The sequence below is a fragment of the Bombina bombina genome, chromosome 5 (assembly GCF_027579735.1).
Source record: "Bombina bombina isolate aBomBom1 chromosome 5, aBomBom1.pri, whole genome shotgun sequence".
In the NCBI taxonomy this organism is placed as follows: Eukaryota; Metazoa; Chordata; class Amphibia; order Anura; family Bombinatoridae; genus Bombina; species Bombina bombina.
In genome coordinates, this window is record NC_069503.1 from 293,514,257 (window position 1) to 293,537,579 (window position 23,323).

General features: G+C 38.5%; 1 protein-coding gene across 1 annotated transcript in view; it reads left to right on the forward strand.

The window, feature by feature from the left end:
• VPS50 (VPS50 subunit of EARP/GARPII complex) overlaps positions 1 to 23,323 on the forward strand; it is a 994,344-nt gene that overhangs the window by 38,307 nt on the left and 932,714 nt on the right. Inside the window, exon 3 of the mRNA XM_053714049.1 lies at positions 6,723 to 6,845. Coding sequence (XP_053570024.1) covers positions 6,723 to 6,845 — 123 coding nt within the window. The remainder of the gene's footprint in view (positions 1 to 6,722; positions 6,846 to 23,323) is intronic.

Sequence of the window (23,323 nt, forward strand, 5' to 3'; positions counted from 1 at the left end):
TATTAGGTTATGGATCTGTATAGTAAACAAATTGAATACAACTAGTATATTCACATTTTCACATCATATGGCAAGGTTAATTAAGGGTTAAAGAGGAGTAACATTAATACCCAATCAGCTAACAGAGTGTGCTTTTTAAACATGAAGGTGTCAGCAAAAAGACCAGGCTATGACTATGGCTTTATGCTGAAACGCGTAAGCCCATTTTTGCTCTACTCCTACTAACCATTTTTATAGGATACTGCTGTCCTTATATATTTTTTAAAGTTTTGGAATAAAGTGTTGTTTTACTTCAAGCTGTGGTGGCTATCTCTCTTTTTTTTTGCTATTTATGTGATGAATAAACCATAATTTATAATATATTTTTTATGAAAATGCATGCAGTAAATGCTTTTACATCACCACTGTTCTTTCCCAATATGCTTCTCTGTGTGATGGTTCTCTGAAAGTGCTAATATTGGGCAACAGGGGACTGGCAATTTTGTGATTTATACTTTGAAATTTTAACTCCATAGAACTAGTGTTTGTTAATAAAAAATAGATTTCAGATCCAACACTGTTCCTTTACAAACTAGTAATGCATAATAGTCTCTATGGAAGCCTGTGCTGCAGAGGTTGAGTAGATGTTCTGTACATTAAATACTAATGAAACATTGGTAATTAACTAAGTGAACTCCTAGGTATCTTGTCTATATCTGTATTCTGTAATTGGTCCTTTAAATGCTAATCATATGATTATGACTTTGTTGCTATAGAAATTACAGCATAGTAGTGACTTTTAGATTTTCAGTGCTCTGTAAATTAGTCTGTTCAGTTTCCCATAGATGAAAAACATACACCAATTCACTCTGGCTTTAAATGAATTAAGATAGACAGATAGTGAAATGAACCATATTAAAATTTGCCTCCCGAAGGGCACACAATGCATTAAAGTACAAAGCACATTCTCCAGACCGAGATCAGCAACATATTAGCTAGAACACCGGCTACAAGATATCTATTATTACTTTACTTTTGTGCAGTGATGTCACTACTTGTCTGGTGACATTTAAAACATTCATCAGGGTCTTGTTTTCTAGAAGTTGTAACAATACAATTTTTGAGAACATGTTGCTATAACTGAATTATTTTAGTGCAGACACAACAGGTGACTTAGAAATAAATATATTGTGTATAATTCCTTAAAGTATTTTTAGCGGACAAGCAGGGCTAATTTTTGAGTTTGAAGTGGGGGTAGGGGCTTGAACCCTTGAATTGTAGAAAGTAATGAGCCAATGACTTTTCTGTCAGCTAAGGAGTTAATGCTATAAATAACTTTGCCAGAATCAGATGTGAAGAACAGCAGCAAGCTACAAAAAATATTAAAATAATGCTTTATTTTAAAAGACCCAAGAGAACCTATAAAGGGAAGATCTGAACTATTACTTCCTTACCCCTGGCTGCATTGTTACAGTCTTCACAGCAGTCTAGGAAATATATAAAATAACCAAAGTCCTTCTTTGACAGCTGCCTAAACAATTAGTTTCTTATACTTTTTATTGGCCATTAAGTGAGCACTTTCACATCTTATGATACACCCCCCTGTTAATGCCCATTTCTCTTGCAAGGTGTATCCAGTCCACGGATTCATCCTTGCGGGATATTCTCATTCCCTACAGGAAGTGGCAAAGAGAGCACACAGCAGAGCTGTCCATATAGCTCCCCCTCTAGCTCCACCCCCCAGTCATTCTCTTTGCCGGCTCTAAGCACTAGGGTCTCTCTACGGGAGGGTAAAGTGAATGTGGTGTTAGAATTGTAGTTTTTATTATCTTCAATCAAAAGTTTATTTTAAATGGTACCGGTTTGTACTATTTACTCTCTAGCAGAAACAGAATTTATGCTTACCTGATAAATTACTTTCTCCAACGGTGTGTCCGGTCCACGGCGTCATCCTTACTTGTGGGATATTCTCTTCCCCAACAGGAAATGGCAAAGAGCCCAGCAAAGCTGGTCACATGATCCCTCCTAGGCTCCGCCTACCCCAGTCATTCGACGACGTACAGGAGGAAATATGCATAGGAGAAACCATATGATACTGTGGTGACTGTAGTTAGAGAAAATAATTCATCAGACCTGATTAAAAAAACCAGGGCGGGCCGTGGACCGGACACACCGTTGGAGAAAGTAATTTATCAGGTAAGCATAAATTCTGTTTTCTCCAACATAGGTGTGTCCGGTCCACGGCGTCATCCTTACTTGTGGGAACCAATACCAAAGCTTTAGGACACGGATGAAGGGAGGGGGCAAATCAGGTCACCTAAATGGAAGGCACCACGGCTTGCAAAACCTTTCTCCCAAAAATAGCCTCTGAAGAAGCAAAAGTATCAAATTTGTAAAATTTGGCAAAAGTGTGCAGTGAAGACCAAGTCGCTGCCTTACATATCTGGTCAAAATTCACCAAAATTTCACCACAGTGTCTTAAAGCCTTAAAAGTATTGCACACCAAATTTGAAAGCTTTAACCCTTAAAATAACGGAACCGGAGCCGTTTTTACATTTAACCCCTATACAGTCCCAGGTATCTGCTTTGCTGAGACCCAACCAAGCCCAGGGGGGAATACGATACCAAATGACGCCTTCTATAAGCTTTTTCAGTGGTTCTTAGCTCCTCACACATGCATCTGCATGCCTTGCCTTCCAAAAACAACTGCGCATTAGTGGCGCGAAAATGAGGCTCTGCCTATGACTAGAGAAGGCCCCCATCTGAAAAAGGTGTCCATACAGTGCCTGCCGTTTTTTAACAACAATCTCCAAGATTATAATAACTATAAAGAGTTATAATCTGTCAAATATGCTTAGCAAAGTAATCGTTTTAGCCCAGAAAAATGTCTACCAGTTTTTTAAGCCCTTATAAAGCCTTTTATTCTTTTGCTTAATCTAAGAAAATGGCTTACCGGTCCCCATAGGGAAAATGACAGCCTTCCAGCATTACAAAGTCTTGTTAGAAATGTGGCCAGTCATACCTCAGGCAGAAAAGTCTGCCAACTGCTTCCCCCAACTGAAGTTACTTCATCTCAACAGTCCTGTGTGGAAACAGCAATCGATTTTAGTAACGTTTGCTAAAATCATCTTCCTCTTACAAACAGAAATCTTCTTCTCTTTTCTGTTTCAGAGTAAATAGTACATACCAGCACTATTTTAAAATAACAAACACTTGATTGAAGAATAAAAACTACATTTAAACACCAAAAAACTCTTAGCCATCTCCGTGGAGATGTTGCCTGTGCAACGGCAAAGAGAATGACTGGGGTAGGCGGAGCCTAGGAGGGATCATGTGACCAGCTTTGCTGGGCTCTTTGCCATTTCCTGTTGGGGAAGAGAATATCCCACAAGTAAGGATGACGCCGTGGACCGGACACACCTATGTTGGAGAAAAAGTGATGAAGATTTCTACTGAGAGGAAAATGATTTTAGCATGTTGTAACTAAAATCCACTGCTGTTCCCACACAGGACTGAGGAGTACCAGAAAACTTCAGTTGGGGGGAACGGTTTAGCTCCTTCCTCATAGTCTCTGTGTTCAGCTGTTGTTAACCTGTAACTCCACACTGAAGTCATGTGTACACTACTGTGCAAACGTTTTAAGGATGTGTAAAATGCTGTAAAGTAAGAATGCTTTCAAAAATAGAAATGTTAATAGTTTTTTTTTTTCTTCAATCAACCAAAGTGAGTGAACAGAAGAAAAATCTAAATTAAATCACCACCCCAGCAAAAATTCTTCTAGGTATACTCACTTGCACTAAGATTTTTAAAGAACTTGTCAGGTAAGTTGTTCCAGACATCTTGGAGAACTAACCACAGTTCTTCTGTGGATTTAAACAGCCTCAATTGCTTTTGTCTTTTCATATAATGTAAAGCTGTTGAGATCAGAGTTCTGTTGATGCCATACCATCACTTCAAGGACCCCTTGTTATTCTTTAGGCTGAAGATAGTTTCTTAATAATTTTAGCTCTATGTTTGGGTTTGTAGTCATACTGCAGAATACATTTGGGGCCAATTAGATGCCTCTCTGATGGTATTGCATGATTACAATTATCTGCCTGTTCTTCTCAGCATTGAGGTAACCATTAATTCTGACCAAATCCCCAACTGCAGAAATGCAGCCCCAAACTTGCAAGGAACCTCCATCATGCTTCACTTTTGCCTGCAGACACTGATTATTGTACTGTTTTCCAGCCCTTTTGCAAACTATTGCTATTGCTAAATATTTTAAATTTTGACTCATCAGTCCAGAGTACCTGCTGCCATTTTTCTGCACCCCAGTTTCTGTGTTTGTGTGCATATGTGAGTCACTTGGGTTTGTTTCCATGTCAGAGGTATGTCTTTTTGGCCTCAAGTCTTTCATGAAGACCACTTCTTACCAGACTTCTCCAGACAGTAGATGGGTGTACCAGGGCCCCACTGGTTTCTGCCAATTCTGATCTGATGGCACTGCTAGACATTTTTTGATTGCAAAGGAATGTAAGCATGATGTGTCTTTTATCTGCTGCACTGTTTCCTTTACTGACTACTGTGTCTATGGTCCTCAGTGTTGCACGTTTATTTTGTGCTTCTTCAGAAAAGCATGCTCAGCACATCTAGAAAACACTGTTTGCCTTGGAATTTCTGCCTGGGAGAGATCTTGCTGATGCAAGATAACTACCTTGTGTCTTGTAGCTGTGCTCAGTCTTGCAATAGTGTATGACTTTGACGCTAGTGTCTTCTTGACAATGGTATTACCTCCCATACATTATTATCCCTACCAAACATTACACCCTCGGCAAATGACTCCCCATCACTTTGTCTCACTATGATCTAAATTCCTGTTAAGCTCTTATTTTGAGTTTTTAACATATCCACAGGGCCTCTAGCTATTAAGGTCCCCTGGTAAAAATTAACCCTTCCTGAACCCAGAATACAAATGTAGGTCCCTGCTTAAAACCTGGTTCCAGCAATGCTTGAAAGGGATTAGTTTTTTGTGAAGCCAAAAATCTGTGACAACACTCATAAAAGACTATTCTTGCTTGATTAAAATTTACATTTCATACTTCATCTAATGTAGAGGCTTCATTTTATAGTACTGGTGACAAATCATTGATTGATTATGCTAGTAACCAGATGGTAGATGTCTAGCATGCTATTGGCTAAGAGGTGGAAACACCACATCATTGGAAAAATACCATTTTGCCATGGGGCGGCCGGAGGCTCTCAGCTTGGCATAAACTGCAAGCAAATAAAGTAACTTTCAGCATGAAGTCTTTTGTATACTTCCTGACTGAAAGTCCCCTTTATTCATAGCACTGGTAAATCCTAGTGTTTCAAAAATGCTCAGATTTACCATCACTTTAAGGGGATATGCTGTACAAACTATAAGCATGATTATTTCCGTTAATATGTGAAAATCCCTTTTTCTAGCTAACATAACTAATTTTAATATGTAAGTTGTCATTCTATCACAAGCTTCAAAGTTTTGCACCATAATTAAATCTGTATCTAGGCAACTGAAGGAATGCCTGCTGCAATTTCTTACTAAAGTGACATGAAAATCACTGGAGGATATATCATTATCTATTTCAGTGCAGTGAGTAGAGATTGCTTGTTTCTCTGTTTGCCGTATACCATTTTCATTGGCTTGTCTGCAGTGTTTAAGTCTATTAGTAAATTTGTTGAAAAGTAAATGCAAATCTGAAACATACTGTAAATAGTGAGTACAAATTAATACTTTTTGCTTCCAAGCAACAGATTATAAATGCCTATTGGGAACAGAAAATTGTTCTTTTGTATCTGCCTAAGCAAATAGCACTTCATTTTTTTAATACCCAAGGAACAGTTAAAGATGCTGCATTCTCAAACATTATTAATTATACTGTTTACCATCAATAAATACAGCCTGTTTAGTTCACTGTTTCTGTGAATTAAAATAGCAGTACCCAGCTCTGGTCTTGAAGAATGCAAAGACTGGATATAAGCGTATCCTAAGCTAAGCACTGATTTTTATTTTCTGTTATTTGTGACTTGATGTCATTTATTTAAATCCATAGTATCCACAGTTTACATTGAGATTCCCATGTATGCTTCTTACAGTTGAATAAGACACAAAGTACTTGGGAAAACATGATTTTTGTAGGATAGATGCATACAATGTGTACAGATCTGCTTGCTGAAGTCCAAAAACAAAGTGGTATTTTTAGGATCTTTGCTTGAATACACGCTAGCGTTGCCCACTCAGTCATTTACTTAAAGAGACATAGAACACAAACGATGTCTGTTATTCTTATGAGTGATCACAAATTGCACATATTATTTTTACATGTAAATAATACAGTAACAATTACATTGTTGCAGGAAAATTATTATGTATTATATTGTGTATACGTATTCATTGCTTTTGGGTAATAACTTCAATACTTTTATTTCATAGTTGTATTTATATTTATATTTATGTTTATTCAAAGCCGGCTGATATCATCATGTTTTAGATGTAATAAAAATGCATACATTGTCAATTGATAACCTGTGTAGAGAGAGAACAAAATTGTAGTGTATTTTTCATGTTTGATGGACGAGTTTTGTACCCCACTACATTAGAATACTCGTTATAATATTTTGACTGTTGCAATATATAAAATATAACAGCAGTATGGATCTGTACATTCACAGTAGCAGACTTAATAACTAAAGCACATACCTGATTCTTTTCTCTGTAGGAGGAGCTGCGAGAGTTGCGGGAACTTCCCACTGATCCTCAGGCAGAGCAAGAATTAATCAACAGCATTGAAGATGTTTATTTTTCCAATGACTCTTTTGATATTGTCAAATATGATCTGGAGGTATGCAAAGAAGCACTGGGTTTTGTTAACTATTCTAAGTCTTGAATGCTTAATTTGCCTTTTTTTTCTGCAGATGCTTCTAAAATGCGGTTATTTGTTACGGAATTATTTTTATTACTAAAATGCTTGTTGATAACGTTAACATATGAAAAGGGGTTTAAGCAGCTTTCCAAGTTACTTCTGTTATTTAATTTACTTTGTTCTTTTTGTATCCTTTGCTGAAAAACATGCCTAGGTAGGCTTAGGAGCAGAAATGCACTAGCTGTTGATTGGTAATGCATAAATGTATGCCTCTTGTCACTGGCTCACCCAGTGTTCTTGGCTAGTTCCCAGTAGTGCATTACTGCTACTTTAACAAAGGATACCAAGAGAATGAAGCAAATTTGATAATATAAGTAAATTGAAAAGATCTATAAATTTGAATGCTCTGTCTGACTCATGATAAGTTTTCATGTCCCTTTAAACTCATACACCAGGTATGCTGCAGAATGGTTCTGAGCAAGACAATACCAGTGATTAGTTTCTAGTTATATGTGCTGGTTCTGGCTGGGTCTTGTCCTGCTCACCAAGGGCAATGCACTCCTCCCCCTTAGTGTAAGAAGAAGGTTTAACCCTCAGTTTCATTAAAACACCAAGTTACACAGAGACATTCCGGTACACATAGAGGATTAGCTTACTGCATTACTTTGCTCCTGTTTGCTTTGTTTGTAAAGAGAAAACTGTGATTAAATAATCCTAATTGCCTATTTCTAAGATTCCTTCTGGTGTATGAAAACTGTTTCTGAGAAAGTTTCAGATCTATTTTTTATAAAATATTTCAAAATGGGAGTAAAAAAACATAATGCAGAAAGCATTCCGCTGTTGGACAAGTCTATCCATGATATTTTCATTTAAAAAAAAAAAAAAAAGCACATTTGAAAATGGGAGAAAAAACAAAATTTATGCTTACCTGATAAATGTATTTCTTTCTTGACACGATGAGTCCACGGATCATCTAATTACTATTCAGATATATCACTCCTGCCCAGCAGGAGGCGGCAAAGAGCACCACAGCAAAGCTGTTAAATATCACCTCCCTTCCCTCCAACCCCAGTCATTTGACCGAAGTAAAGGAGAGAAAGGAAGTAACAAGGTGCAGAGGTGTCTGAAGTTTATAACATACTAACAACCTGTCTAAATAACAGGGCGGGCCGTGGAATAAATACATTTATCAGGTAAACATAAATATTGTTTTCTTTCTAATGACACGATGAGTACATGGATAATCTAATTACTATTGGGAATCAATACCCAAGCTAGAGTACACAGCTGATAAGGGAGGGACAAGACAGCGAACCTCATGGGAAGTCACCACTGCTTGAAGAACCTTTCTCCCAAAAGCGGCCTCAGCTGAGGCAGAAGTGTCAAATTTATAGAATTTTGAGAGGACCAAGTTGCAGCCTTGCAAATCTGTTCCACAGAAGCTTCATTTTTGAATGCCCAGGAGGAAGAAACAGCCCTCGTAGAATGAGCCCTAACTCTCTCCGGAGGCTGCTGTCCAGCAGTTTCATAGGCAAAGCGTATGATACTCTTCAGCCACAAAGAAAGAGAAGTAGCCGTAGCTTTCTGTCCCTTACTTTTTCCAGAGAAAATCACAAACAAAGCAGAAGACTGACGGAAATCCTTAGTCACCTGTAAATAGAATTTTAGTGCACGTACCATTTCCAGATTGTGCAGAAGTCGTTCCTTCTGAGAAGAAGGATTAGGACACAAAAAAAGGAACAATAATCTCCTGATTAATATTCCGGTCAGAAACTACTTTAGGGAGAAACCCTAATTTGGTACGTAAAACTACCTTATCCGAATGAAAAATAAGGTAAGGAGACTCATACTGTAAAGCCGAGAGCTCTGACACTCTACGAGCAGAGGAAATAACAACTTAATATCTAAGGAATGCATAGGCTCAAACAGAGCCCCTTGAAGAACCTTAAGAACTAAATTAAGACTCCAGGGAGGAGTAACTGGTTTGAACACAGGCCTGATCCTGACCAAGGCCTGACAAAATGATTGATATTTGACCCTTTAGGTAACTTGCCGATAATCCCTCCCCAAACCTTCTTGGAGAAAGGACAAAATTCTAGGAATCCTAGCTCTACTCCAAGAGTAGCCTTTGGATTCACACCAATATAGATATTTACGCCATATCTTTTGGTAAATCTTTCTAGTTACAGGTTTACGAGCCTGAATCATGGTCTCTATGATCGAATCCGAAAATCCCTGCTTGGATAAAATTAAGCGTTCAATCTCAACGCAGTCAGCTTCAGAGAAACTAGATTTGGATGAAGGAAGGGCCCTTGAAGTAGAAGGTCCTTCCTCAACGGATGTCTCCAAGGTGGAAGAGATGACATGTCCAACAGATCTGCATACTAAATCCTGCGAGGCTATACCGGAGCAATGAGGATCACTGACACCCTCGCCTGCTTGATTCGAGCAATGACCCGAGGTAGAAGAGCGAACAGGGGAAATAGGTATGCAAGACTGAAATTCCAAGGTACCGCCAGGGCGTCTATCAGTACAGCCTGACAGTCCTTTGACCTCGACCCGTACCTCGAAAGCTTAGCATTCTGCCGAGATGCTATGAGATCCAATTCCGGCTGACCTCATTTGAGAATCAGACTGGAAAACACCTCCGGATGGAGTTCCCACTCCCCCGGTTGAATGGTCTGCCTGCTCAGGAAGTCCGCCTCCCAGTTGTCCACCCCTGGGATGTAGATCGCCGACAAACAGCAATTGTGGGTCTCCGCCCTCCGAATTATCTTGGCTACTTATGTCATGGCTAAGGAACTCTGTGTTCCTCCCTGATGGTTGATGTAAGCCACTGAAGTTATGTTGTCCAACTGGAACCTGATGAACCTGGCCGAGGCTAACTGGGGCCTGGCAAGAAGAGCATTGAAGATTGCTTTCAGCTCCAGAATATTTATGGGCAGAACAGACTCCAACTGAGTTCAAGTTCCCTGAGCCTTTAGAGAACCCCAGACTGCTCCCCATCCCAGAAGGCTGGCGTCTGTTGTAACAATCACCCAAGAGGGTATGCGAAAGCAGGTTCCCTGGGAGAGATGATCCTGAGACAACCACCAAAGAAGAGAATTCCTTGTCTCCTATTCCAGCTGTATTCATGGAGACAAATCCGCATAATCTCCGTTCCACTGACTGAGCATGTCTAACTGCAGAGGTCTGAGGGGCAAACAGGCGAACGCGATGATGTCCATAGCCGCTACTATCAGCCCGATTACTTCCATGCACTGAGCCACTGATGGCCGAGGAGAGGACTGAAGCGCTAGGCAAGAATTCAAAATCTTTGATTTCCTGACTTCTGTCAGAAAAATCTTCATTGATAAGGAATCTATTATGGTTCCTAAAAAGATTACTCTCGTATTTGGAACTAAGGAACTTTTTTCCAAATTTACCTTCCATCCTTGAGATCGCAGGAAGGATAACATTTCTGTGTGGGATCTTGCTTGTTGGAAGGATAGTGCCTGGACCAAGATGTCGTCCAAATAATGTGCCACTGCAATGCCCCGCAATTGGACTACCGCCAACAGGGATCCCAGAACCTTCGAGAAAATTCTGGGAGCCGTGGCAAGACCGAATGTTAGAGCCACAAACTGGAAGGGTTTGCCTAGAAATGGAAACCTTAGAAACTTGTGATGGTCTCTGTAGATGGGAACATGCAGGTACGTGTCCTTTTAATCCACGGTTGTCATAAATTGACCCTCTTGAATCAAAGGAAGAATGGAACAAATAGTTTCCATCTTGAAGGACGGTACTCTTGAGGAATTTTTTTTTAGACTCTTGAGATCTAAAATTGGTCTGAAGATTCCCTCCTTTTTGGGAACCACAAACAGATTGGAATAGAACCAAAGACCCCGTTTTTGCATCGGAACAGAAACTATAACTCCCAGGTCGGAGAGGTCCCGTACACAGTGTAAGAACGCCTCTCTTTTTGTCTGGTCTGCAATTAATCTTGAAAGCAGAAACATGCCCCTGGGAGGAAAGTTCTTGAACTCTAGTTTGTATCCCTGGAACACAATATCCACCACCCAGGGATCCTGAACATCTCGAACCCAAGCATGAGTGAAGAAAAAAAGTCTGCCCCCTACAAGATCAGGTCCCGGATCAGGGGCAGACCCTTCATGCTGTTTTTGATTCAATAGCAGGCTTTTTGGATTGTTTTCCCTTGTTCTAAGACTGATTGGGTCTCCAGGAAGGTTTGGACTGCTCCTGCTTGGAAGTGGAAGTATTTCCTTGAAATTTTGAAAGGAATTAAAATGACTCTGACGTCACTTTTGTTTATTTCTCTTATCCTGAGGGAGAAAATGACCCTTTCCTCCCATAATGTCAGAAATTATCTCAGTCAAACCCGGTCCAAACAAGGTCTTTCCCTTGTAAGGAATCGCAAAAAGTTTAGACTTAGATGACACATCTGCAGACCAAGATTTTAACCATAAAGCTCAGCGGGCTAGCACAGCAAACCCCAAAATCTTTGCTCCCAGCCTAATAACCTGTAGGGAAGCATCCGTATTAAAGGAATTGGCCAACTTAAGAGCCTTTATCCTATCCTGGATCTCTTCAAGGGGAGTGTCTATCCTAATAGAATCAGACAACGCATCAAACCAGTATGCCACCGCACTAGTGAAGCCTGGTGTACATACATCTTCTTGAGTAACCCCTCTAATTTTTTGTCCATAGGATCCTTAAAGACACAACTATCCTCTATGGGAATAGTAGTTCTTTTAGCCAGAGTGGAAATTGCCCCTTCCACCTTGGGTACTGTCTGCCAAGACTCCTTGATAGAGTCCGCTATGGGAAACATCTTTTTAAATATAGGGGATGGAGAAAAAGGGATACTCAGTCTCTCCCATTCCTTAGCAATGATCTCAGTAGCTCGATCTGGTACAGGAAAAACCTCCACCATGGAAGGTACATCAAAATATTTGTTTAGCTTACTGGATTTCTTAAGATTAACTACGACCGTGGTGTCGCTGTCGTCCAATGTAGCTAAAACCTCCTTGAGTAACAGACGGAGGTGTTCTAGGTTAAACGTGAAAGATACAACTAAAGTATCAGCAGGAGGAATTACACTGTCAGAATCTGAGATTTCACCCTCAGATGCTACCGAAGTATCCTCTTCCTTAGGCTTCTGGGAGGGGGCATTCGAAATTGCAACAACTGCGTCAGTAACCTCGCGTACTGAATGTTTATTTTTCCTCTTGCGCTTTCCCTGCAGCATGGGAAAAGCAGACAACACATCAGAAACTGCAGAGGACATAAGGGAAGCGATGTCTTGCAACGTAACTCCAGGAGGAGTTAGAGAGGGAGCGCAGGGCACTGCATGTGTGGGCAGTAAAAGTTGGGACGCTTGAGGAGAAAGCTGTGGCATATATTGAACATTGTCATTATATTCCTGAACAGCATCCGCCTTAGAAAATGTTGGCTAAGAAAAAAATATATTCCTATAATTTTAAAGTTCTCTCAATACATGAGGAACAGAAAGGGATTGGTGGTTCCACATTGGTATCAAAACATAAAGAACAAGTGACATTTTGCAGGGTCTCTTGGTCCATTCTGACAATGGATTAAATTAAAACTTAAATTTTTAATAAATATTAAAACGGAAAAAATGTTACTGTCTCTTTAAAATTTAAACATAACTTTTGTACTTTTCTATGCAGAGAGGACTAAATAGCTACGCAAATACTGCAGAACACCTCTACACCTCAGCTTAACTTTGCTGAGGTGCCTACCTGCCCTGCTGACTCTGGCTACCAATCCCCTCACAGGAAGTGATGACAAAGTGGCGCGCAACAAATTGCCGCCTCACATAGCTCCACCCATCGTGGGCGTCTCAAAAAAGTAATCTCCCGGTCGGCATCTTATTACTAAATTAAAGCCGCCGGGAGCAGAGAAACCACCAAAAAAACTGAGCCTAAAACACCTCCTCAGCCCCAGTTCCTGCCTAAAATGCTGCCTTTATAAGTCCCCTCCTTGTATCCCTAGGAGGATTTATGTCTCCTATAAAATAAAGTGCCCCAACTTTTTCTGAGTTCCTCTTGTTTTTCCCAGACCCAGAAAAATAAAGTCAGCACTTACCTCATAGATCTGCCAGACAGCAAGGCAGCTCACTAGGTTTGAGAGGTCCTCTCCCTCACATAGACCTGTGGAGAAATAGATAAAGACTGAGTACTCTTACTCAGGCTTTCAGAGTTAGGACAGCATAAATTACATGGGAGGCGCAGTGAGAATTATGTCCCACAAGTTCCCATTGCTCTAAAGCTACCACTGCTCTACTGAAGAGACTGATATGCACTACGGCTAAACCCCAGAACAAAGCAGCACAATCTTGTACTACTTAAAAAAAAATAATAAAATCTTGCTTGAAGAATCTTTTCTAACACCTATCTTTACCACTTCCTTGCTCTAACGTAGGCAAAGAGAATGACTGGGGTGGGAGGGGAGGGAGGTAATATTTAACAGCTTTGCTGTGGTGCTCTTTGCCGCCTCCTGCTGGGCAGGAGTGATATATCTCAATAGTAATTAGATGATCTGTGGACTCATCGTGTCATTAGAAAGAAACTATAATGCACATTTTATATGATCATTTTATGTAATTTTAATGATATAACTATATGTGTATTAACCCCTGATGACGACTCTGAGCCGTTGTGGAGTTCTGGGGACCTCCATCCACTTCCACCCAGGGGATCTGGCCTGTATAGTGATAGGCATCGCTGGGGCTTCACGTTTTGCACAGTGACGTCACATGCAATAACACAATGATGTCACTGTGCAACTTTATTTAAAACTGACAATTGTCAGTTATAGGGAGATGGGGCATGCTGCTTAGATGTCTGTATCTCAGGCATCTAAGCAGCTACATACCACCAAGACCCACCATTGGAAAGGGTAGACAATTACCTTTCCATTGGTGGGTGTACAGTAAAAAATAAAAAAGTAAGAAAAAAAATATAAAAAATAAAATGTAAGAAACAAAAAAAAGGATTTGGGTGTCTCTAAAGGCACATAAATAAAGATCAAAATTGCCTAGAGACCCCCAAAATAAATTTCTAAAAATAAACGTGTTTATTTTTGAATAATAAATATCGGTTTAAGTATTATAGCTAAATGATCGCCATGATAATTAGCGTTACTGCAGTGACCACCTAGCTGAGAAATGTTGCATTCCCTTTTACATTATGGACCAATATTATATTTGTAATCCCATGATCACCTGGATAATGTGGTTACAAATTAATAAATGGTAGAGGAATGCTATTTAAAAAAATAAAATAGATCATAATATTTTTATAATCAGTCTTGAAGATGAGTTAAAGACCCTCTTTACGCAGCTCTCTCCATCTTTTAAAACTTATGTATTTTTTGTGCAAAGAAGCTTATTTTGCAATTCAAATTATATATTTTCTAATATATAAAGGGAATAAAAGTCTTTCAACTTTACCGGGTTATGTCTGCAATCAGACAGCTGTAGCCACCTTGTAAATTAAGATGCATTAAATAAAGTACACGCTTTTGGAAAGGACACACTTTGGCACATCAAATGGGGGTTGTTTGTATTCCTAGCACAAAAATAGACAATGTAATAATACGTAGAATATGGCACTTTGCTAAAAATAAAATATTTTCTCTTACAAGATAAGACGTGTCTACAGATTTCATCCTTACTTATGGGATTACACCTCCTGTTTAGCAGGAAGTGGCAAAGAGCATCACAGCAGAGCTGTATATATAGCTCCTCCCTTCCCTCCCCCTCCAGTCATTCTCTTTGCCTGTGTTAGTGATAGGAAGAGGTAAAGTGAGGTGTTAGTTTAGATTCTTCAATCAAAAAGTTCTTTTATTTTAAAATGGTGCCAGTGAGTACTATTTTTCTCAGGGAGAAATCGTCAGTCTATAACTTCCCAAGAGGAGTGGAGACATTTTATTTTTCTGCCCTGATGTTGATGATCTTAGCAAATGTTATCTAAGATCCATGCTGGTTCCCACAGAGCAGTTGAAGGTAGTGTTAAGAAAGATCTTCAGTGTGGAGAACCGTGTCATGGTACAAGCAGCATTGAGGTATGTTCAGTCATTTGTTTCTGGGGAGACTTGATGCATCAGAACAGGCTGACATTATTACCTCTATGGGGAGGGGTAATCAGTATGCACTATATGTATGGTAATGGTGTACCTGGAATTTCCTTTATATTGATTGCTAAATATGTCTAATATAATTTGGGTATATTCAGTATGGGCTAAACGCTTGGAGATGCGGTTGCTGGCTAAGGACGGTCATTGTCATACATTAAACTGACCTGAAGGAGTGCAGTTGTGTATTAAAAGCTTCTCAAGCAGCAGAAGTGTACTCCGGGGGCAGGTAGGCGCCGCAGCAGAGCTGTGGCGAGGTGCAGGGGCCTGAATCGATAAAAAGTTTTTTTTATAACTGATAAATTCGATATATATTGATATTTTACCATATTTAAGCAAACTGGTGCAATACTGTTAGACTATTTTGGGCACATTAGAACAGTTTTTATTGCCGCAAACGTTGTTTTGGAGATAACAGAAAAATTGTTCCGCTTTTATTATTTAAAGGCGCAGTACACTTTTTAGTGTAAAAATTTTGTCTGTAATTTGACTTCAGAGCTCAATATTTAAAGTAAAGAACGACTATTATTGCTATTGCTAGTCTGTTTAACATGTCTGAACTTGAAGAAACTACATGTTCTATGTGTTTAGATGCCATTGTGGAACCCCCTCTTACTTTTTGTCCCTCATGTACTGAAAGGGCCTTACAATGTAAAGAGCGAATTTTCTTTAAGGAACATATGTCTAAAGATGCTTCTAAGTCTGATGAGAATCAGGGTATGCTGCTACTTTCTCCCCAAGCGTCACAACCTTTAACGCCCACCCAAGCGACGCCGGGTTCTTCAACCGCATCTACTTCATTTACTCTGCAGGATATGGCTACAGTTATGTCATCTACCCTTACAGAGGTTTTATCTAAGTTGCCAGTGTTACAGGGCAAACGCAGCAGGACAGAAGTCAATTTGAATACTGCGACCTCTGATGCTTTGTTGGCGATTTCCGATGTACCCTCACAGGGATCTGATTTGGGGGTCGGGGAACTTTCTGATTCAGGAAGTGTGTTACCTCAGACGGACTCAGACGTCAAGTCCTTTAGATTTAAGCTTGAACACCTCCACCTGTTGCTTCGGGAAGTTTTAGTGACTCTGGATGACTGTGACTCTATTGTGGTACCACCAGAGAAATTGTGTAAGATGGACAAATACTTAGAGGTGCCTGCTTACTCTGATGTTTTTCTGGTTCCTAAGAGAATCTCGGAAATTATTACACGGGAATGGGAAAGACCGGGTATCCCGTTCTCACCTTCTCCTAATTTTAAGAAAATGTATCCCATACCTGACACTGTTCGGGACTCTTGGCAAACAGTCCCTAAGGTGGAGGGACCTATATCTACCCTGGCTAAGCGTACAACTATTCCTATTGAGGACACTTGTGCTTTCAAAGACACTATGGATAAGAAATTGGAGGGTCTTCTAAAAAAGTTATTCATCAGGGTTTCCTTTTACAACCGACCGCCTGCATTGTACCAGTTACCACTATGGCGGCTTTCTGGTTTGACGCCTTAGAAGAGTCTCTTAAGACAGAGACTCCTTTAGAGGAAATTCTAGATAGAATTAAGGCTCTTAAGCTGGCTAATTCTTTTATTACAGATGCCGCCTTTCAGATTGCCAAGTTGGCAGCTAAGAATGCCGGATTTGCCATTTTAGCGCGTAGAGCGTTATGGTTAAAGTCTTGGTCTGCTGATGTGTCATCTAAGTCAAAGCTTTTGGCTATTCCTTTCAAAGGGAAAACCCTATTCGGGCCTGACTTGAAAAAAATCATTTCTGACATTACGGGAGGTAAGGGTCATCTCCTACCTCAGGATAAAACAGCTAAATTAAGGGGTAAACAAAATAATTTTCGTTCCTTTCGGAACTTCAAAATAATCCCCGCTTCTTCCGCTAAACAGGAAGGGAATTTTGCGCAAGCCAAGGCCGCCTGGAGACCCAACAAGGCTCGGAACAAAGGTAAACAACCCAAGAAGCCCACTGCTGCTCCCAAGACAGCATAAAGGGGCGGCCCCCGATCCGGGATCAGATCTAGTAGGGGGCAGACTTTCTCTCTTTGCCCAGACTTGGGTACGAGATGTTCAGGACTCCTGGACACTGGAAATCGTGTCCCAATGGTATCAACTGGAATTAAAAAATTCTCTCCCAAGGGGGAGGTTTCTTCTTTAACGATTGTCTGTAGACCAGATAAAAAGAGAGGCGTTCTTACGCTGTGTAAAAGACGAGACAAAAAGAGAAAGGGCGCCTCCTAGTGTAGCCAATATAGAACTGGACAGATATAATCAGATATAAATTTTATACTCGCAAATTGTGAAGGCAAAGATAATGCCAAGGTAAACGCTCTGGGAACTCAGCAGTGTCCCAGTTGACTGTGCACCAGATGGCAGGGCAGCTCCTCCTGTTAAATTATTATGGCAATCTGTAGAAATGGAAGATATATAGAGGGCGACTCCTAGTGCAGATCAGTTAGCTTTAAATTCTCCCACTAACAACTCCCCTTGGAAGAATACTCACACAGTGTGAAGCACACTATAGTGCTAATGCAGCCTGCTGGGTATATTGCAGTGGCCCAGCGCACATATACACTCTGGTAATGAACAGTTCCAAGGTTTTTTGCAGCATGTTCCAATAAAACAATAGGAGACTTCAGTGGCTAAAAGGAACTTTATAAAAATCAATTAATCATATAAAAACAGTCAGTAAAACACGCTACACATTTCTCAGAGTTAACCACAGGCAAGTAATACTGATCAATAGCTGAAGTCTCCTATTTATGTAACCTAGAACCAATTAGGGTATGGGTTACACCCAGTGCACACCCTTTCTCTATTCTCACAGGTGCATTTGCCTTTTTAATGAAAAGCTGCATTGCTTAACTATAATCTGAAAAGTGCATATCCACAAAGTTATACAATGTATTACCAAACAAAAAGATATTTACACATAAACATATTATGACATATCAAACAACATTGTTTGCAAACTAAACAATATGTATCTGTACACATACATTGGGTGATATACAGCATTGTTTCCAAACCTAATAGTTAACAGGTGCATAACAGGTTACACCCAGTGCACACCCTTTCTCTATTCTCACAGGTGCATAACAGGTTACACCCAGTGCGCACCCTTTCTCTATTCTCACAGGTGCATAACAGGTTACACCCAGTGCGCACCCTTTCTCTATTCTCACAGGTGCATTTGCCTTTTTAGTTTAAAGCTGCATTGCTCGACTATAATCTGAAAAGTGCATATCCACAAAGTTATACGATGTATTACCAAACAAAAAAATATATACACATAACCATATAGAGACATAATATGACACATCAAACAACATTGTTTGCAAACTAAACAATTTGTATCTGTACACATACATTTCAAACTGAGAGTTTGCTGGGTGATATACAGCATTGTTTCCAAACCTAATAGTTAACAGGTGCATTTGCCTTTTTAATGAAAAGCTGCATTGCTTGACTATAATCTGAAAAATGCATATCCACAAAGTTATACAATGTATTACCAAAAAAAAAATAAAAAAAAAAAAAAAAATATACACATAAACATATAGAAACATAATATGACATAACAAACAACATTGTTTGCAAACTAAACAATTAGTATCTGTACACATACATTTCAAACTGATAGTTTACTGGGTGATGTACAGCTTTGTTTACAAACCTAATAGTTAATTTATGTATACATACTTTTTAAACAGATAGTTTCCTCTTGTGATAGACATCCGTTGCCAAATTCCCATTATCATCTGAGATAATCTTATGTTATAATTTTTCCATGTAATGGAGACTGTGTTTGTTGTTTTAAACAACTAATCAATACCATCATGTGATGTGAAATTATTTGTAACCATGCGTGATTGTGTGTCTATTTATCTTTATCTTCATCCCTATTTGTTGTGTCTTTACTTTTGAATTATAAATAGTGATAATAGACTATTTACACAAAATGTGATAAGTGGATCTATACTAATACTAAGTGTTGCTTGAAACTGATATAATTATATATATATATATATATATATATATATATATATATATATATATATATATATATATATATATACACATATATATATACATAAAGAATTTAGATGGCCTCCCATCTTATATTTTCAAAAATATACAATGTAAATAATGTTGTTTAACCAAAAGTGTGCCTATATGAATACCTCATATTATGGAATATTAATAAAAAATTATATGTATAACCACTCATGTTGTGAAACTTATTAAAACTCTATCTGTGTGAATTTAGTGTATATGTGTGTCTCATGAAAAAATTAGATATCCCTATCTATAAAAATATGAAACAAATAACTAGAATATATGAACTATATATATTATGTGAACTAATTTATATATGTGACTCAATAAAATTATCTCTATCTATACAGTAAACATAAAGTAGTGAATATAAATATATATGTGCCCTATCCAAGGAAAATAATAATAATAAATATGTGTTATAATAACGTTGGAGTCATAGTTAATATCATGTAGGTATTCAATCTAGTATAACATAACTTAATGATGATAATGTATATTTAGTAAATTCTTATTGTAAGTGTAGTATAAATATGTAGTATAAATATCAAATTAAATGCCCTATAAATGTGATGTCATAATTGAGTGTCATATACTGAATAATGTATCAGAATGTTCCTACAAATTAGGTCAATTTATGATTCCTCTCTAATTGAGAAAAAATAAAGAAAAATGACCATGACTCAAAATGAACATAAAAGAGTATTGTGTATAATGATATAATTTAGAAAGCTGCTGTGTCAATAACATCATTGAGCCCCTCTGGATGCAAAGAAGAAAATTTGTAAATCCAGTAGGTCTCTCTTTGGCGAAGTTTGATCATTCTATTTTGTGAGTTGCTAGTGGTCACTATCTCCAATGGAGTGATATTCATAAGGCATTTTTTAGAACCATGTGCTACTGTATGATGCCTAGAAGTACTGTATTTGTCTAGTCCTTTAAGAATGCATCTAAGATGTTCAGACCATCTTTGCCTTATCTTCCTGCAGGTGCGACCTATATACTGTAGGCCACAAATGCAGGTGATACAATAAACAATGAAAGTAGAACTGCAAGTAATTTTTTGTGTTAATGTAAAGACTTCCCCTGTGCTACTTGATTCAATGGTCCTTTGTCCATTAATGGTGTATTTGCACATGCTACATCTACTCATATGGCACCTATAGAAACCTATTTTTGTACCTAGTGTGGGTCCTAATTGTACTGAATCCCTATAGGCTAGTTTGTTAAATCCTATTTTGCACATTACTACTTTGCTGGGTGCTAGTTTCTCTTTTATTGTAGGTGCTCGTCTAAAGGTACATAATGGTTTATCTCCCAAAATGTTTTTTAAATACGGATCCCTTTTTAATAGTGTCCAATGTTTGGACAGAATTTTTTTGATTTCCCTATAATTATTGTTGTATCTTGTAATGAAGGTAGTAGATTCATAACCTGAATTTGATGTTAATTTACTTTTTTTGTTATTAGTTAATAATTCATTCCTATTTTGGGAGCGTGCCCTATAGTAACTATGTTCAATTATTTGTTCAGGATAATGTTTCTCCTTAAATCTATCTTTAAGAATCTGGCTTTGGATGTCATATGTGCTTGTGTCTGTACAATTTCTACGAATTCTTCTAAATTGACTGTATGGTATGTTTAATTTCCAACTGGAATAATGGTTACTGTGGTAGTCTAGTTATTATCTATCCACTGTTTTGAAAAAAGTGCATGATTTCACCTTATCATCTATGCCCCACATAAGGGAAACATCCAAAAAATCAATAGTATTTTCCTGTATATTCCATGTAAAAGATATACCCATATTATTACTATTTATTTCATTTTGAAATGCTATCAATGAGTCTAAAGGACCTCTCCAAAGGAATAACAGGTCATCTATGTAACGGCCATAGAAGACCAGATTGTGCTCCCAGTTTGTGTTGTATATATAGATAGATTCAAAGTGACCCATAAATAGGTTAGCAAAACTGGGAGCAAATCTGGTCCCCATGGCCGTTCCCTTAATCTTAATCTTAAAACAACAAACACAGTCTCCATTACATGGAAAAATGATAACATAAGATTATCTCAGATGATAATGGGAATTTGGCAACGGATGTCTATCACAAGAGGAAACTATCTGTTTAAAAAGTATGTACAGGGAGTGCAGAATTATTAGGCAAGTTGTATTTTTGAGGATTAATTTTATTATTGAACAACAACCATGTTCTCAATGAACCCAAAAAACTCATTAATATCAAAGCTGAATAGTTTTGGAAGTAGTTTTTAGTTTGTTTTTAGTTATAGCTATTTTAGGGGGATATCTGTGTGTGCAGGTGACTATTACTGTGCATAATTATTAGGCAACTTAACAAAAAACAAATATATACCCATTTCAATTATTTATTTTTACCAGTGAAACCAATATAACATCTCAACATTCACAAATATACATTTCTGACATTCAAAAACAAAACAAAAACAAATCAGTGACCAATATAGCCACCTTTCTTTGCAAGGACACTCAAAAGCCTGCCATCCATGGATTCTGTCAGTGTTTTGATCTGTTCACCATCAACATTGCGTGCAGCAGCAACCACAGCCTCCCAGACACTGTTCAGAGAGGTGTACTGTTTCCCTCCTTGTAAATCTCACATTTAATGATGGACCACAGGTTCTCAATGGGGTTCAGATCAGGTGAACAAGGAGGCCATGTCATTAGATTTTCTTCTTTTATACCCTTTCTTGCCAGCCACGCTGTGGAGTACTTGGACGCGTGTGATGGAGCATTGTCCTGCATGAAAATCATGTTTTTCTTGAAGGATGCAGACTTCTTCCTGTACCACTGCTTGAAGAAGGTGTCTTCCAGAAACTGGCAGTAGGACTGGGAGTTGAGCTTGACTCCATCCTCAACCCGAAAAGGCCCCACAAGCTCATCTTTGATGATACCAGCCCAAACCAGTACTCCACCTCCACCTTGCTGGCATCTGAGTCGGACTGGAGCTCTCTGCCCTTTACCAATCCAGCCACGGGCCCATCCATCTGGCCCATCAAGACTCACTCTCATTTCATCAGTCCATAAAACCTTAGAAAAATCAGTCTTGAGATATTTCTTGGCCCAGTCTTGACATTTCAGCTTGTGTGTCTTGTTCAGTGGTGGTCGTCTTTCAGCCTTTCTTACCTTGGCCATGTCTCTGAGTATTGCACACCTTGTGCTTTTGGGCACTCCAGTGATGTTGCAGCTCTGAAATATGGCCAAACTGGTGGCAAGTGGCATCTTGGCAGCTGCACGCTTGACTTTTCTCAGTTCATGGGCAGTTATTTTGCGCCTTGGTTTTTCCACACGCTTCTTGCGACCCTGTTGACTATTTTGAATGAAACGCTTGATTGTTCGATGATCACGCTTCAGAAGCTTTGCAATTTTAAGAGTGCTGCATCCCTCTGCAAGATATCTCACTATTTTTGACTTTTCTGAGCCTGTCAAGTCCTTGTTTTGACCCATTTTGCCAAAGGAAAGGAAGTTGCCTAATAATTATGCACACCTGATATAGGGTGTTGATGTCATTAGACCACAACCCTTCTCATTACAGAGATGCACATCACCTAATATGCTTAATTGGTAGTAGGCTTTCGAGCCTATACAACTTGGAGTAAGACAACATGCATAAAGAGGATGATGTGGTCAAAATACTCATTTGCCTAATAATTCTGCACTCCCTGTAAATTAACTATTAGGTTTGTAAACAAAGCTGTACATCACCCAGTAAACTATCAGTTTGAAATGTATGTGTACAGATACTAATTGTTTAGTTTGCAAACAATGTTGTTTGTTATGTCATATTATGTTTCTATATGTTTCTGTGTATATTTTTTTATTTTTTAATTTATTTATTTATTTTTTGTTTGGTAATACATTGTATAACTTTGTGGATATGCACTTTTCAGATTATAGTCAAGCAATGCAGCTTTTCATTAAAAAGGCAAATGCACCTGTTAACTATTAGGTTTGGAAACAATGCTGTATATCACCCAGTAAACTATCAGTTTGAAATGTATGTGTACAGATACAAATTGTTTAGTTTGCAAACAATGTTGTTTGATATGTCATATTATGTCTCTATATGTTTATGTGTATATATTTTTTTGTTTGGTAATACATTGTATAACTTTGTGGATATGCACTTTTCAGATTATAGTCAAGCAATGCAGCTTTAAACTAAAAAGGCAAATGCACCTGTTAACTATTAGGTTTGGAAAC